The sequence below is a fragment of the Heptranchias perlo genome, chromosome 28, assembly GCF_035084215.1.
Source record: "Heptranchias perlo isolate sHepPer1 chromosome 28, sHepPer1.hap1, whole genome shotgun sequence".
Classification (NCBI taxonomy): Eukaryota; Metazoa; Chordata; class Chondrichthyes; order Hexanchiformes; family Hexanchidae; genus Heptranchias; species Heptranchias perlo.
In genome coordinates this window covers 38,734,717-38,752,406 of record NC_090352.1, presented here as the reverse complement: position 1 = coordinate 38,752,406, position 17,690 = coordinate 38,734,717, and the positions used below count along the sequence as shown (strand labels likewise).

Genomic DNA, 17,690 nt, shown 5'->3' with positions numbered 1-17,690 from the left:
ACTGCTCCTTCCCCACTACCCCTCACACCAAATCACTGCTCATTCCCCACTCCCCTTCACACTGGATCACTGCTCATTCCCCACTCCCCCTCACACTGGATCACTGCTCCTTCCCCACTCCCCCTCGCGCTGGATCACTGCTCATTCCCCACTCCCCCTCACACTGGATCACTGCTAATTCCCCACTCCCACTTACACGGGATCCCTGCTCATTCCCCACTCCCCCTCACACTGGATCTCTGCTCATTCCACACTCCCCCTCACACTGGATCACTGCTCATTCCCCACTCCCCCTCACACTGGATCTCTGCTCATTCCAAACTCCCCCTCACACTGGATCACTGCCCATTCCCCACTCCCCCTCACGCTGGATCACTGCTCCTTCCCCACTCCCCCTCAAACTGGATCTCTGCTCATTCTCCACTCCCCTTCACACTGGATCACTGCTCATTCCCCACTCCCCCTCACACTGGATCACTGCTCATTCCCCACTCCCCCTCACACTGGATCTCTGCTCATTCCCCACTCCTCCTCACACTGGATCCTTGCTCATTGCACACTCCCCCTCACACTGGATCACTGCTCATTCCCCACTCCCCCTCACACTGGATCTCTGCTCATTCCCCACTCCCCCTCACACTGGATCACTGCTCCTTCCCCACTCCCCCTCACACTGGATCACTGCTCATTCCCCACTCCCCCTCACACTGGATCACTGCCCATTCCCCACTCCCCTCACACTGGATCACTGCTCATTCCCCACTCCCCCTCGCACTGGATCACTGCCCATTCCCCACTCCCCTCACACTGGATCACTGCTCATTCCCCACTCCCCCTCGCACTGGATCACTGCCCATTCCCCACTCCCCTCACACTGGATCACTGCTAATTCCCCATCCCACTTACACTGGATCACTGCTCATTCCCGACTCCCCCTCACACTGGATCACTGCTCATTCCCCACTACCCTCACACTGGATCCCTGCTCATTGCACACTCCACTCACACTGGATCCCTGCTCATTCCCCGCTCCACCTCACACTGGATCACTGCTCATTCCCCACTCCCCCTCACACTGGATCACTGCTCATTTCCCACTCCCCCTCACACTGGATCACTGCTCATTCCCCACTCCCCCTCACACTGGATCACTGCTCATTCCCCACTCCCCCTCACACTGGATCACTGCTCATTCCCCACTCCCCCTCACACTGGATCACTGCTCATTCCCCACTCCCCCTCACACTGGATCACTGCTCATTCCCCACTCCCCCTCACACTGGATCACTGCTCATTCCCCACTCCCCCTCACACTGGATCACTGCTCATTCCCCACTCCCCCTCACACTGGATCACTGCTCATTCCCCACTCCCCCTCACACTGGATCTCTGCTCATTCCCCACTCCCCCTCACACTGGATCACTGCTCATTCCCCACTTCCCCTCACACTGGATCACTGCTCATTCCCCACTCCCCCTCACACTGGATCACTGCTCATTCCCCACTCCCCCTCACACTGGATCACTGCTCATTCCCCACTCCCCCTCACACTGGATCACTGCTCATTCCCCACTCCCCCTCACACTGGATCACTGCTCTTTCCCCACTCCCCCTCACACTGGATCACTGCTCCTTCCCCACTCCCCCTCACACTGGATCACTGCTCATTGCCCGCTCAAGGCCGTATCTTTTCAAAATGTACGGATAATCAGAAAATCTGAATCTGTAAATTATGAAAAAGAAAGACTTGCATTTATATAGCGCCTTTCACGACCTCGGGACGTCCCAAAGTGCTTTACAGCCAGTGAAGTTTTTTTTTGAAGTGTAGTCACTGTTGTAATGTAGGAAACGCGGCAGCCAATTTCCGCACAGCAAGATCCCGCAAACAACAATGTGATAAATCACCATAGGAACTTTCAAAATGCAATTGGACATGTATTTGAAGAGGAAACACCTGCAGGATTATGGGGAAAAGCTGGGGTGTGGGACTAATTGGACACCTCTTTCAAAGAGCCAGTACAGGCACGACGGGCCAAATGGCCTCCTTCTATGTTGTAATATTCTATGACCAGATAATCTATTTTTAGTGATGTTGGTTGAGGGATAAAGATTGACCAGGACGAACTCCCCTGTTCTTCTTCGAAATAGTGACATGGGATCTCTTACCTGAGAGGGGCAGACAGGTCCTTAGTTTGACATCTTATCTGAAAGACGGCACCTCCGACAGTGCAGCACTCCCCCAGTACCACACCAGGAGTGTCAGCACACATTATGGGCTCAAATCTCTGGAGTAGGACTATGAACCCATGACCTAGCCAACTCAGAGACCAGAGTGCTTCCCACTAAGCCACAGATAATCAGAGGCTCGCTATCTGTAGATTCCGTGCCTGTACAGTTGAGGGGATCTTTTGGGGGTTTGAACAAACCCCTAAATTTGAAGTTGAAACCCAGCGGTTCTCTGTGGCAGTTCAGTTTCCAGCTTTCAAATTACTCAGCTCCAAAATCCTCCAGTGCCCCATCTCACACTGCCTTAGTGTCTGCTATATTATCACTAAATTGATGGTCGAAACCAACGTGTAGTTCTGCAAAATGCAAGCCCCCATGAGACGAGCCTCCAAACCCGAATTAATCTGTAAAGGAAAGAAATTGCATTTATATAGCGCCTTTCATGACCTCAGGACACCTCAAAGCGCTTTACAGCCAATGAAGTACTTTTTTACTGTTGTGATGCAGGAAACATGGCGGCCAATTTGCACAAAGCAAGATCCCACAAACAGCAATGTTGTAAATGACCGTTTTTTTTAAGTGATGTTGATTGAGGGATAAATATTGGCCTCAGGACACCAAGGAGAACTCCCCAGCTCTTTTTCGAAATAGTGGCCGTGGGATCTTTTATGTCCATCTGAAAGGGTAGACAGGGCCTCGGTTTAACGTCTAGATTTATGCCTCTCATTGTTATAGAATCATAGAATCATAAAACGGTTACAGCACAGAAGGAGGCCATTCGGCCCATCAATTGTGGAGCCTCACCCTCTGGGAGCCGCACCCACTGGGAGCCTCATGATCTGGGAGCCTCACCCACTGGGGCCTCACGACCTGGGAGCCTCACCCACTGGGAGCCTCACCCACTGGGAGCCTTACGACCTGGGAGCCTCAACCACTGGGAGCCTCACCCACTGGGAGCCGCACCCACTGGGAGCCTCACCCACTGGGAGCCTCACCCACTGGGAGCCTCACCCACTGGGGCCTCACGACCTGGGAGCCTCACCCACTGGGGGCCTCACGACTTGAGAGCCTCACCCACTGGGAGCCTCACGACTTGAGAGCCTCACCCACTGGGAGCCTCACCCACTGGGAGCCTCACCCACTGGGTGCATTGATAAATATCAACGTGTTCTGTCTCCATATTTTATAAATGTACTGAAATCGCTCTTTGTTTTAACAGGACGGAAATGGCCGGTCGCTGCAATGTGAAGATGGTGGGCTTGGTCTGCAACGTTGGGATTGGATGAGGTGAAGGGTCCATTACACCTGAACTCATCTTGTGATCAGACGGCTTTTTCAGCTCCACGTAACTCCGTGCAGTATATTGAAGCTGGGTTTAAGGCTGCCTATTGATTAATGAACCTTTATTACCTGGTTAATGACAGTGACCAGAGTAAGGAGGGAGTTATTCCCGGTCACTCCCTCTTGGGCTGGGAGCCTATACCGGAAGAGAAAGAAAGAAAGAAAGGTAGATTTGCATTTATAAAGCGCCTTTCATGACCTCCCAAAGTGGTTCACAGCCAATGAAGTACTTTCGAAGTGTAGTCACTGTTGTAATGTAGGAAACGTGGCAGCCAATTTGTGCACAGCAAGATCCCACAAACAGCAATGTGTTGAATGACCAGGTAATCTGTTTTAGATGTTGGTTGAGGGATAAATATTGGTCAGGACACCGGGGAGAACTCCCCTGCTCTTCTTTGAAATCATCCTGTGGGATCTTTCACATCCATCTGAGAGGGCAGACGGGGCCTCGGTCTAATGTCTCATTCAAAAAGGTGGCACCTCCAACAGTGCAGCACTCCCCCAGTACTGCACTGGGCGTGTCAGCCTGGATTATGTGCTTGAGGCTCTGGAGTAGGACTGTGAACCCACAACCTTCAAACTCAGAGGCAAGTGTGCTACCCACTGAGCCAGGGCTGTTCGATGAATGGATAATCATAAGCAGTGCACAACTGAATTTCTGATACATGCTCCCAGTGGGTGAGGCTCCCAGAGGGTGAGGCTCCCAGTGGGTGAGGCTCCCAAAGAGTGAGGCTCCCAGTGAGTGAGGCTCCCAAAGGGTGAGGCACCCAGTGGGTGAGTTTCCCAGTGGGTGAGGCTTCCACTGGGTGAGGCTCCCAGTGGGTGAGGCTCCCAGAGGGTGAAGCTCCCAGTGGGTGAGGCTCCCAGAGGGTGAAGCTCCCAATGAGTGAGGCTCCCAGTGAGTGAGGCTCCCAAAGGGTGAGGCTCCCAGAGGGTGAGCCACCCAGTGGGTGAGGCACCCAGTGGGTGAGGCTCCCAGAGGGCGAGGCTCCCAGAGGGCGAGGCTCCCAAAGGATGAGACTCTGAGCCTGCTGCATTGATTTGGAAAGAGATCTCACCGGGAGGTACCAGGCAGTGGTGTGAATGCAGAAATTATGAATGGGATTAACCGAGTGTCAGAGTATGATTGGTCACTGCTCAGAGACGAAGGGGTGAAGTTCATCCTGGGCAGAAACGCAAAGCGATGCCCGTCTCACATTGAAATCCATGGAATGGAAAATGGGGAGGGGTGTGAAATGGTCGTCCGATTTACACTGGCCCGGTTTGCATTCCCTGCCCCCTTCAGTCGAATTTCATCCCCAGAATATCCCTGTTTCATGACGTTATTAATGAAATTCAGAATCCTTTTCTCTACGTTATTACTCTGGGTTTAACCGTCTTTCTGCTTTCACTGCCTGTTTACTTTTGGTTTGGGGTTTAAATTCCAAGAAAATAGATGACAAACCGACAGGTATTTAAATCGAACACCACTCGTAAATTCTTTGCTCCCCTTTTCCACCAGTGTTGCTCGTGAGTCGCCCCCAATCCCCTCGGTCGCTGTCCTCGCCAATCGATTCTGGCACAGGCTCCAGGGACTAAATGTCCCAAACACCATGACACCATGCTCCTGTGACCACCCAGAAATGTGTTTCGGGTGGCAGTCCACAACAGTGGAGAACCCCGGAATGGGGGCGCCTGATTCCTGATATTCATTTCCACAAATCAGTAGCCAGTGTTGTAAAGTAGCAGCTGTTTTTGTACACAGCAAGATCCCACAAACAGCAATCTTATAAATGACCAGATAATCTGTTTCTTTTTTGAAGTGATGTTGGTTGGGGATAAATCTTCAACCCCGGGGAGAACTCCCCCCCTTTTCTTCCAAATAGCGGCCAAGGAATCTTTTACATCCGCCTGATAGGGCCTCAGTTTAACATCTCATCTGAAATTCAGCACCTCTGACAGTGCAGCACTCCCTCACTATTGCGGTGGGAGTGTCAGCCGGGATTATGTGCTTCAAATCTCTGGACGTAGGACTTGAACCCACGACTTTTTGACTCAGAGACCGGAGTGCTGCCCACAAAGCCACAGATAATCAGAGGCTCGCTATCTGTAGATTCCGTGCCTGTACAGTTGAGGGGATCTTTTGGGGGTTTGAACAAACCCCTAAATTTGAAGTTGAAACCCAGCGGTTCTCTGTGGCAGTTCAGTTTCCAGCTTTCAAATTACTCAGCTCCAAAATCCTCCAGTGCCCCATCTCACACTGCCTTAGTGTCTGCTATATTATCACTAAATTGATGGTCGAAACCAACGTGTAGTTCTGCAAAATGCAAGCCCCCATGAGACGAGCCTCCAAACCCGAATTAATCTGTAAAGGAAAGAAATTGCATTTCTATAGCGCCTTTCACGACCTCAGGACATCCCAAAGTGCTTTACAGCCAATGAAGTACTTTTTATTTGAAGTGCAGTCACTGTTGTAATGTAGGAAACGCGGCAGACAATTTGCGCACAGCAAGATCCCACAAACAGCGATGTGATAATGTATCAGGTGGTGCTGGCTGATCAGGTAGTATGTTTGATTCACAGCCCAGACTATGGCAATCCTCAGTCTTTGAATCTCCCAATATTTCATTTTGCCGTGACGTCCTCTCTTGCCCCTAAAACTACTCACAACTCCTCATGTGTGAAAAAGTCCCAAATAAAGCACAAGAAAAGAGCCTTTCTTTGAACACGGGTGGTTTAAAGTAAAGTTCTGGGCGATGTAATTAAGAGCTGAATTTTCACTTGAATGAGTGGGTCTGACGAGATTCCACTAACACTTTCTAAATCTGTCGGAGGGCTTCCCCAATCCCCATCCAGGCGGCAGGCAGAGATGCTGAGATTTCTGGTGGTTGTGTTCTGAGAGATTGGGGCCGGTCACTTCCCTTTTATCTGAATCCAAATCAAAATACTGCAGATGCTGGAAATCTGAAATAAAAACAGAAAATGCCGGAGAAGCTCAGCAAGTCAGGCAGCGTCTGTGGAGAAAGAAACAGAGAGACACAGTAACAGACTCTGTTTCTTTCTCCACAGACACTGCCTGACTTGCTGAGTTTCTCCAGCATTTTCTGTTCTTATTCCTTTTTGTCTGAAACACTTTCACCAAACTCAGCAAAACCCAACCGAGAAGTTGTCTGACACCAAAATGTTGGTTTCCTGTCAGCCCTGCAGTGTATTTATATCAAACTATTTAAACAGATCAATATTTATATCAAATTATCACAACAAATCAATATTTAGATCAAATTGTTTTCTGCTTCTGTGCTCGCCAGTGTTTGAATTAAAGTGAATGGGAGCAAAATCCCAGGGTGACTGTCACACAAGCTGGAAACTGAGTCCCCATGAGGACGGCCTCAACCGGGATCTTGGGTTCATGTCACGCTACATGTAACCCCACCTGACATAGAGTCATCCAGACTCGAGTCGTAGTTGGCTTGTTCTCTATACACAGGTGCGGCTGGACCTGCTGCGATTTCCAGCAAAAAAAAGTTATCTGTTTTTAATACAAACCCCAGCATCTGCTACATTTGACCCCTTGTGACCCCACCTCAGTATTCTTGGATGTAATGTTTCCCTGACTAACCTGTCTGAACACCATTCACTCCTTTGATTGCTGGGATTATCTCTCTGCCGAGGTGTGATAAAGGGCAGTTAGAAAGATTATCTGTAATCACCAGGCATTGTTCTCTGACTATATATGCTGTGCCTTTATGCAACTCCTCACTGCACCTGACGAAGGAGCAAAGCTCTGAAAGCTTGTGATTTCAAATAAAGCTGTTGGACTATAACCTGGTGTTGTGCGATTCCTTACATTTGTCCACCCCAGTCCATCACCGGCATCTCCACATCACAATTATCCTGATTCAGCTGGACTTCCCTCGTTGCTGATGCTTTGTATTTTGAAACTAATTCGGCCAACTTTTTGTTTGTTTGGCAGGTCTTTTCTTTCTTTGAAATATTACTGTAGACAAGTTTGCAAACTGGGGCAAATAAATGAATTAATTACATTTAATCACCCCCTCCCCCCCATCAGTGATACTTGGAGAGGAAGTTGGTGAATTTCTCCAGATTAACACCTGTGACCTAAAAGACTCCTTTTGGCTTAACGGTATTAATACAGCTACTCAGTTTTAATTTTGTGTTAAATATCTATAGTTCAGTTTGGCCCAATTTCTGGAATTGACATGGGCTGCCTCACATTCAGAAATTTTCTGTTGCAAAGTTTGTAAAAAACCATCTCCTCCCAGAGTCTTGCAAATGATTGTAATGTAAATCTATCAATTAGTTTGAACCTGAATGGAACAGTCTCTGATAGATATGGTATTTATTGCATTTTGGGGTAGACAGGACAGCATGGGTAGGCAACCTCTGGTGGTATCTGGTGTGTTATGCTATAATCAAATGGTATTTGTTAATCCTGTGGTACGTTATCCCATCTATAGCACTTCTGATGGCAAAGGTTTTGATTGACACGAGACTGGGTCTGCTTATAGAAACCGCCTCTCAGCTGTGACTATAAGTTGAGAGTGTTGGGTAGGAGCATCGATTGTGACAATCATTTCTTCTCCAAATTTTACAAACGACTGTAGGCTGCCCAAAATGTTTCCCATTTCTCTTGTTTCTCTTCTTTCCCCCCCCCACCGCCGGCCGGTCTAATGCCATTTATTACAGTGCTCAGAACAGTATTAACTGCTTCTGAGGGATTGCAGCCTTCTGGAACCAGCTGATGTCACACTGAAAGCTGATATACCTGGAAAACTAAGAGGTTCTATTCTGATTTCCGTCTCCCAGGAGAGCTGAAGATGAACAAAACACAGACTTCTTCTGTTTAATCACTAGCAAAAAACGTTTTTTCTTAAAAATCATTTTGCTGATACTTCTAGTTTCCCCTGTATTTCAGCTACTAGTAACAAGTAGTGTAACATCTGATGACTAAAGGTTATTAGTTATCCCTTTCTACTACCAAAGTTAGTGGCTTTTACCAGGTAAATGCAAATACCCACTTTAGAATTTTTACTTTAACAGTTGATGAATTAACCAAGTGCATTAATACAGAGGCACTGGAGAAGGTGCAAAAAATATTTACAAAAATGATGCAAGAACTGAGAGGTTATAGCTATCAGGGAAGATTGAACAGGCTGGGGCTCTTTTCTCTAGAAAAGAGAAGGCTGAGGGGCAACCTGATAGAGGTCTTTAAGATTATGAAGGAGTTCGATAGAGAAGATGTTTCCACTTGTGGGGGAGACCAAAACTCGGGGCCATAAATATAAGATAGTCACTAATAAATCCAATAGGGAATTCAGGAGAAACTTCTTTACCCAGAGAGTGGTGAGAATGTGGAACTCACTCCCACAAGGAGTAGTTGAGGTGAATAGTGTAGATACATTTAAGGGGAAGCTGGATAAACACACGAGGGAGAGAGGAATAGAAGGATATGCTGATAGGGTGAGATGAAGAGGGGAGGGAGGAGGCTCGTGTGGAGCATAAACCAGTTGGACTGTTCCTGTGCTATACATTCTATGTAATTCTATGTAACAAACCAATATATCAATTATCACAACATCTCTAAATCAAATTGTAACAACAAATCAACCCTATCACAATAACTTAATAAATATAATAAATACATTAATAAATCAATATTGATATCAAATTATAACAATAAATCTGTTATTCCATATCTAACAAGAATCTATTGTTGGTTTCGTCATCCAGTTTCACTTACACTAGTTTATTTTTTGTGCCTTTCGACGTGTGGTTAGGTTGTTGTGGGAATCCTCAAGAAATAAAGTGACATCTGACTGTACAAAATACCCTGGCACTCCACCTCAAAGTTGCATTTTTAATTTTAAAACTTTTAGTTTTACAAGCAACTGGACTTTTAATAAAACTTGCTGTTGTGGGAGGGTCAGGATATCAGACACCCTATAAATCTCAGAGACCGGGCCAGCCAGCTGCACTGTCTCAAGTGATTCAATCAGAACCCAGGATTCGATTGTGAAACTCACTGAGGTAAGTGTGAACATTTCTGGAGGTGCTGATTCAATCTATGTGTGGTCACTGTAACCTGGCTTCTGAAAGAACTTGCATTTCTATAGTGCGTTTCACAATCTCAGGACGTCCCAAAGCACTTTAAGTATTTTTTGAAGTGTAGTCACTGTTGTAATGTAGGAAACGCGGCAGCCAATTTGTGCACAGCAAGATCCCACAAACAGCAACGTGATAATGACTGGATAATCTGTTTTAGTGATGTTGGTTGAGGGAGGAACTCCACTGCTCTTCTTCCAATAGTGGCTGTGGGATCTTTTACATCCACTTGAGAGGGCAGACGGGGCCTCGGTTTAATGTCACATCCGAAAGACGGCACCTCCGACAGTGCAGCACTCCCTCAGTATTGCACTGGGAGTGTCGGCCTGGATTATGTGCTACAAATCTCTGGAGTGGGGCTCGAACCCACGACCTTCTGACTCAGAGGCCAGAGTGCGACCCACTGAGCCACAGGTGACACCAACTAAAAGATGATTGGGAATATTTCAGAATAGGTACTATGGTAATGCTCGAACTCTTTAGGTCTCTCCTGACCAACCGCTGTTGATGTTTACAGATTGGATTGATGGCGGGACTCTTACAGTTGCTGGCTCTTTCAGTTGCTCTCTTCACCATTCCATCTTCAACTGATTCCAGCACCCTGAACATTACCTTCCAACGGAGCCTGAACCTGTCCAGGAAAATCCTGCAGGATGTCCGGGATTTACTTATAAAATATGTAAGAATCACATTTATCTTGACGTTCAGAGTAGGAGGTTGAAACCCAGGGCAGCTGGTGGTGGGCTCCAGACCCTGGGATGGTAGTGTCATGGTTACGGGACTGGTCTAGTCATTTTCTGGTCAGATCCCACCATGGTGAGTTGTGAAATTGAATTCGATAAACCTGGTAATTTTTGGGCTGACACCAGAAAAAAATTACCATGAGGCTGTTGGATTGTGTACAAACCCAACTAGTTCACTGATGGTCCTTCACCCCTGCCCTATCTGGCCTACATGTGACTCCAGTCTCACACCAGGCGGTCGACTCAGTGTTCCCTCACAAGCCACCAGCAGTAAAACAATTGCTACAAAGCCAGAAAAGGCTCAATGCCATCTCAGGTATTTAAAATGTAAAAAGGATTCAATAGGGTAGATAGAGAGAAACTATTTCCTCTGGTGGGGGGAGTCCAGAACAAGGGGGCAGAACCTTAAAATTAGAGCCAGGCCATTCAGGGGTGATGTCAGGAAGCACTTCTTCACACAAAGGGGAGTGGGAATCTGGAACTCTCTCCCCCAAAAAGGCTGTGGATGCTGGGGGTCAATTGGAGCTTTCAAAACTGAGATTGATAGAGTTTTGTTGGGTATCGAGGGATATGGGGCACAGGAGGGTAAATGGGGTTGAGGTACAGATCAGCCATGATCTGACTGAATGGCGGAACAGGCTCGAGGGGCTGAATGGCCTCCTCCTGTTCCTATGTTCTAAGTTTGAAGGAATAACAAGAGTTATTTTCTAACCAGATCCTGTTTTGTGATTTAAGAAACAGGAGAAAATCGGCCACCCTTCTTTTGAAGATTACAACGTGATCCTGAGCAGCCTGCCATGTACGAGGACTGTCTACAGCTATTGGCTGCACATGCAAGTAGGACATCTTCCTTTCTGTTTACTCATTGTCAATCTCCTTACCCCCTCACCCCCCTCGATCACCCCCCTCAATCGCCCCCTCGATCACCCCCCTCAATCACCCCCTCGATCACCCCCCTCAATCAACCCCTCGATCACCCCCCTCAATCACCCCCTCGATCACCCCCCTCAATCATCCCCTCGATCACCCCCCTCAATCGCCCCCCTCGTTCACCCCCTCAATCATCCCCACGATCACCCCCTCAATCGCCCCCCTCGTTCACCCCCCTCAATCGCCCCCCTCGTTCATCCCCTCAATCATCCCCTCGATCACCCCCTCAATCGCCCCCTCGTTCACCCCCTCAATCATCCCCTCGATCACCCCCCTCGATCGCCCCCCTCGATCACCCCCCTCAATCATCCCCTCGATCACCCCCTCAATCATCCCCTCCATCACCCCCCTCAATCATCCCCTCGATCACACCCCTCAATCACCCCCCTCGTTCACCCCCCTCAATCCTCCCCTCGATCACCCCCCTCAATTGCCCCCCTTGTTCACCCCCTCAATCATCCCCTCGATCACCCCCCTCAATCACCCCCTCGTTCACCCCCCTCAATCGCCCCCCCTTGTTCACCCCCTCAATCATCCCCTTGATCACCCCCCTCAATCGCCCCCTCGTTCACCCCCCTCAATCCTCCCCTCGATCACCCCCTCAATTGCCCCCTTGTTCACCCCCTCAATCATCCCCTCGATCACCCCCTCAATCACCCCCTCATTCACCCCCCTCAATCGCTCCCCCTTGTTCACCCCCTCAATCATCCCCTCGATCACCCCCCTCAATCGCCCCCTCGTAGCCCCCCCTCAATCACCCCCTCAATCGCCCCCTCAATCACCCCCTCACCCACCAATAACCCCCCTCAATCATCCCCAAATCACCCCACTCAATCACCCCCTCACCCCCCAATAACCCCCCACAATCACCCCCTCACCCCCAAATCACCCCCCAAATCACCCACCTCAATCACCCCCTCACCCCCCAAATCACCCCCTCACCTTCCAAATCACCCCTCACCCCCCAAATCACCCACCTCAATCACCCCTCACCCCCCCAAATCACCCCCCTCAATCACCATCCTCACTTCTGAAATCACCCCCCTTAGTCACCCCCTTGCCCTCAAATCACCCCTCCAATCACCCCCTCACCCCCACCCCTCCACTCCCTCAAATCACTCCCTCTATTGCCCCCTCCCCCTCCCCAATCACCCCTCACCCCAATCACCCCTCACATTACCCCCTCAATTGCCCCCACCACCAATCACCCCCTCGCCCCCAAACACCCCCTCACATCACCCCCTCAATCATCCTGCCCACCACCCACTAATCACCCCACCCCCTCACCGTCTAATCACCCACCACCCCCTCACCCCCACCCCCCAATCAACACCCCCAACCACCCTCACCCCCACAATCACCCGCACCCCCCAATCAAAACCCCCTCCCATCCCCACAATTAACCCTCCTCGTCACCCCCCATCAAACCCCCACCCTTGCCGCCTCAGCCCTACTGCCACTCCTCGCCCCCAATCACCCATCCACTGCCACCCTCTGCACCCCATCACCCCCTACTGAAACCTCCCGCCCCCAATCACCACCCTACTGACACCCCCTCCCCCCAATCCCCCCTACTGCCACCTCCTGCCCCCAATCACCCCTACTGCCACCTCCTGCCCCCAATCACCCCCTACTGCCACCTCCTGCCCCCAATCACCCCCTACAGACACCCCCTGCCCCACTCACCCCCTTACTGCCACCCCCTGCCCTCAATCACCCCCTACTGCCACCCCCTGCCCCCAATCACCCCCTACTGCCACCCCCTGCCCCCAATCACCCCCTACTGACACCCCCTGCCCCCAATCACCCCTCGACTGACCCCCCCCTGCCCCCAATCACCCCTCTCTATTGTTATTTGCAGGATGTGGAACGATTAGTGTTAAACGCCAAAGATCTTCACGTCTTTTGGATCCACGTGGATTTTAAACGGATCGATGAACTTGGGGAAAGTCAGCATTCCACAATGGGCAAATCTATGGAAATGGTTTCCCTCGACCTCCGCGATTTAATCTCTCATCTCAGCTCCCAGGTACAGCCATGGCAAAGTCCGGAGCGGGAGGGGGATTTATCGGAACGATATCATGAGGCCGCCTTTGGCATAAAACGTCACTTGATGGGAGTGTGGGTGGGCGATGGGGAATAGTCTGTGACTCACGAAGTTTTGCTCCCCAATAAATTACCCCGAGAGTTTCTGATTTGTTTGACTTTCAGACAACTTTATACGTTATTTTTTGCACCGTTTAATAATTACCGGGGACCGAGCCATTCCCCTCTGGGTCAGAAGGTGCAGGGATCGAACTCTCACTCCGGACGGTCCCGGGGAGCGAAGCCGGAGCTCCAGCTCGGAATTCTGGGCTGACATCCAGCGGGATTCTCATGTCCGGTGGGTGTGGGCGGCCCCCCCTCATCGTATGGGTTGTGGGAGCCCGAGAAACCCTCCCGCAATATAGGACTAACCCCACCCCCCCCCCGCTCTTGTCGACTGGTGTAAAGATGGTTTGAGAATGAATTGATTTTGTTAACTGGTGCACTGTTAGTGGTACAGCCCGTTCTCCGGTGAGGCTCGAACCATTCTGAGGCCTGGCTGTTATCTACATTCCACTGGTGAGCTGAGCCAGCAGTCGGAGCCCGCGGAAGGGTGGGGGAGGGAAGGAGGGGGATCGATCCCGGGGGGGCAGAGAAGGAGTGGAGTGATCTTGGGGGGGAGGGGAAGAGGGGGCGATCCCAGGGTGGGGAAGAGGGGGCGATCCTGGGGAGGGGAAGAGGGGGCGATCCCAGTGGGGGGGGAAGAGGGGGCGATCCTGGGGAGGGGAAGAGGGGGCGATCCCAGTGGGGGGGGAAGAGGGGGCGATCCTGGGGAGGGGAAGAGGGGGCGATCCCAGGGGGGGGGAAGAGGGGGTGATCCTGGGGGGGAGAAGGGGGTGATCCTGGGGAGGGGAAGAGGGGGTGATCCTGGGGGGGGGGGGAAGAGGGGGTGATCCTGGCCGGGGGGAAGCCGGCGGAGGCCCGGAATTTCCCTGTGGACCCATGGGGAGCTGCTGCTCCTCGCCGCACCCAAGAATAAAAACCAGCATTTCCTGGGCCATTTTGTGAGCAGACTCCTGCGCCCCCTTTAAGTGTCACTGGTTAGGCCGCCCGCGATGAATGGGCGAAGTATGCAAACTCTCCCCCCCACGTACCTCGAAATTGCGATGGGGGTACAAATAACAACAACAACTTGCATTTATGTATCACCTTTAACGTAGGAAAACCTCCCGAGGAGTTTCACAGGAGCGATTATCAAACAAAATTTGACACCGAGCCACATAAGGAGATATTAGGACAGGTGACCAAAAGCTTGGTCAAAGAGGTAGGTTTTGAAGGAGCGTCTTAAAGGAGGAGAGAGAGGCGGAGAGGTTTAGGGAGGGAATTCCAGAGCTTAGGGCCCAGGCAGCTGAAGGCACGGCCGCCAATGGTGGAGCAAAGAAAATTGAGGATGCGCAAGAGGCCGGAATTGGAGGAGCGCAGAGATCTCGGAGGTTTGTAGGGCTGGAGGAGGTTACAGAGATAGGGAGGGGCGAGGCCATGGAGGGGTTTCTATGTAATAGGTTCTCGATCTGCAACAGGAGGGCAATCCGTCATCCATCTCAGGATCCCACCTAAGATGACGGCCGCAGCTTAACTGGGGAGTAAGTGACCCATGGCAATTTTCAGGCCTCTAACGCTGCCTTTACACCATGAGGAGGGATTTAAAATTGGCCCTTGTGTGCCCAAACTGTTCCATTTCCCAACATTAATTTTTTTAAAATTTGTTCATGGGATGTGGGCGTCGCTGGCGAGGCCGGCATTTATTGCCCATCCCTAATTGCCCCTTGAGAAGGTGGTGGTGAGCCGCCTTCTTGAACCGCTGCAGTCCATGTGGTGAAGGTTCTCCCACAGTGCTGTTAGGAAGGGAGTTCCAGGATTTTGACCCAGCGACGATGAAGGAACGGCGATATATTTCCAAATCGGGATGGTGTGTGACTTGGAGGGGAACGTGCAGGTGGTGTTGTTCCCATGTGCCTGCTGCCCTTGTCCTTCTAGGTGGTAGAGGTCGCGGGTTTGGGAGGTGCTGTCGAAGAAGCCTTGGCGAGTTGCTGCAGTGCATCCTGTGGATGGTACACACTGCAGGCACAGTGCGCCGGTGGTGAAGGGAGTGAATGTTTAGGGCGGTGGATGGGGTGCCAATCAAGCGGGCTGCTTTGTCCTGGATGGTGTCGAGCTTCTTGAGTGTTGTTGGAGCTGCATTCATCCAGGCAAGTGGAGAGTATTCCATCACACTCCTGACTTGTGCCTTGTAGATGGTGGAAAGGCTTTGGGGAGTCAGGAGGTGAGTCACTCGCCGTGGAGCATCTGGTGGAGGAGTGCAAAAAATAAATATTCCTCACAGCTAAATCCAGCAGTGAGCCGTTAACGTACAGCACAGAAACAGGCCATTCGGCCCAATGGGTATGGTGTGTGACTGGGAGGGAAACGTGCAGGGGACGGAGTTTGGAATAGGAAATGTGAGTGAAGGATTGCACATTAAATAAAGTGGAAGGACGGCCACTCGGGGCTCGTCTCCTCTTTTTAAAAAAAATGATGTTTTTTTATTTTTCCTGGGCCAGCTGGTTATAACTCAACATCTGCCCAGCTTACCGTGTTTTACAGAAATTCAACCTGACTTCTAAAATGTAAGAATCTTGAGATCGCTAATAATCTGAAATAGAGGGGCAAACCCCAGTACTGTGTATAATGGCCAGGATACATTTTTTAAAAATCTGACACGTGCCTGTCCCCTGTTTTTTTCCAAAAGAGATTTGCCTGTGCTGATTGACACCAGTTACATGCAAGATTACAGCCGTAAGATGGATATTTAAAGTGTATGAAATCCCAAAACTTTCCATCAGGAATATAGTAGCTGCAGTGGGACTGGAATTGTGGTGTTGAACAGAAGCCTTTAACTCTATAGTACAGTACCACACAACAGGGCATCCTCCTTTTGTTCAATTGGTTGGGTTCCTGTGGAAACCATTCACCTGCTAATTCATCAGACTGTAACTGTGAGGGTGCCGGTAAAAAAGATCAGCTTCTCCTTCCCCCTCCCGCCTTTATTTTCTCCCTCTCTGGCTTTCAGGTGGTCTTGAGTTGTGTCAGCCTAAGATGGGAAATTTATTCTCACCGGCCGATATCATTTTGTAACCGTCCACCGTAGGGTAGATCAGAGCAATGGCGATTTACTCACCATCCGATTTATCACCGTTATCCGCCTCTCAAATGGCTGTGGGAGAAACTGTGGGTCTCAGGCCTTGGCAGAATGTGTCACACTAAAGTGCTGCGCTACTGGGCTTCCAAAGGCATGGAAAGTTCTATTTGTTAATGCAATACTGTACAATTTATTAACCTGTTCCCTCCACTTATGGCAAGTGCCATTCTGGCTCGGTGGTGACAACTCCTGCTTTGAGTCAGAAGGCTGTGATTTGCTGCCCTCACGGCAGGATTTGAGCGTGTAATCTAGGCCAACACTTCAGAGTAGTGCTGAGGGAATGCTGCATTGACCAAGGTGCCGTCTTTCGGATGAGACAGCAAAGCAAGACCCCGCCTGCCTGCTCAGGTGGGCGCGAATTCTCTTAAGGCGCTATTTCGAAGAAGAGCAGCGAGTTCTCCCCGGTGATCTGGCCAATATTTATCCCTCAACCAACATCACCAAAACAGATTATCTGATCATTTACCTCGCTGATGTTTGTGAGACCTTGCTTTGCACAAATTGGCTGCCGATTTTGCCTACAAAACAGTTACTGCACTTTAAAAGTGATTCAGTGGCTGTAAAGCGTTTTGGGATGTAATTTAGATTTTATTATTTAAAAAAAACAAAACAAAAAACAAAGCGGGGAAGTGGGACTAGTTGGATTGCTCTTGCAGAGGGCCGGCATGGACTCAATGGGCTGAATGGACTCCTTCCGTGCTGTAACCATTCTATGATTCTATCATTCTCGGTCTATCCCGGTGTTTATGCTCCACACGAGCCTCCTCCCTCCCTACTTCATCTCACCCTATCAGCATCTCCTTCTATTCCTTTCTCCCTCGTGTGTTTATCCAGCTTCCCCTTAAATGTATCTACACTATTCACCTCAACTACTCCTTGTGGGAGCGAGTTCCACATTCTCACCACTCTCTGGGTAAAGAAGTTTCTCCTGAATTCCCTATTGGATTTATTAGTGACTATCGTATATTTATGGCCCCGAGTTCTGGTCTCCCCCAAAAGTGGGAACATCTTCTCTACGTCTACCCTATCAAACCCTTTCATAATCTTAAAGACCTCTATCAGGTCACCCCTCAGCCTTCTCTTT

The 17,690-nt window shown here is 50.0% G+C and overlaps 1 protein-coding gene across 1 annotated transcript in view; it reads left to right on the top strand.

The window, feature by feature from the left end:
* The first annotated feature begins 3,461 nt into the window (after window positions 1-3,461).
* The window catches only part of LOC137345097 (cardiotrophin-2-like), a 14,853-nt gene continuing 624 nt past the window's right edge, over window positions 3,462-17,690 (top strand). The window contains exons 1-4 of the mRNA XM_068008552.1: window positions 3,462-3,734; window positions 10,188-10,349; window positions 11,149-11,250; window positions 13,205-13,372. Coding sequence (XP_067864653.1) covers window positions 3,645-3,734; window positions 10,188-10,349; window positions 11,149-11,250; window positions 13,205-13,372 — 522 coding nt within the window. The 5' untranslated portion in view covers window positions 3,462-3,644. The remainder of the gene's footprint in view (window positions 3,735-10,187; window positions 10,350-11,148; window positions 11,251-13,204; window positions 13,373-17,690) is intronic.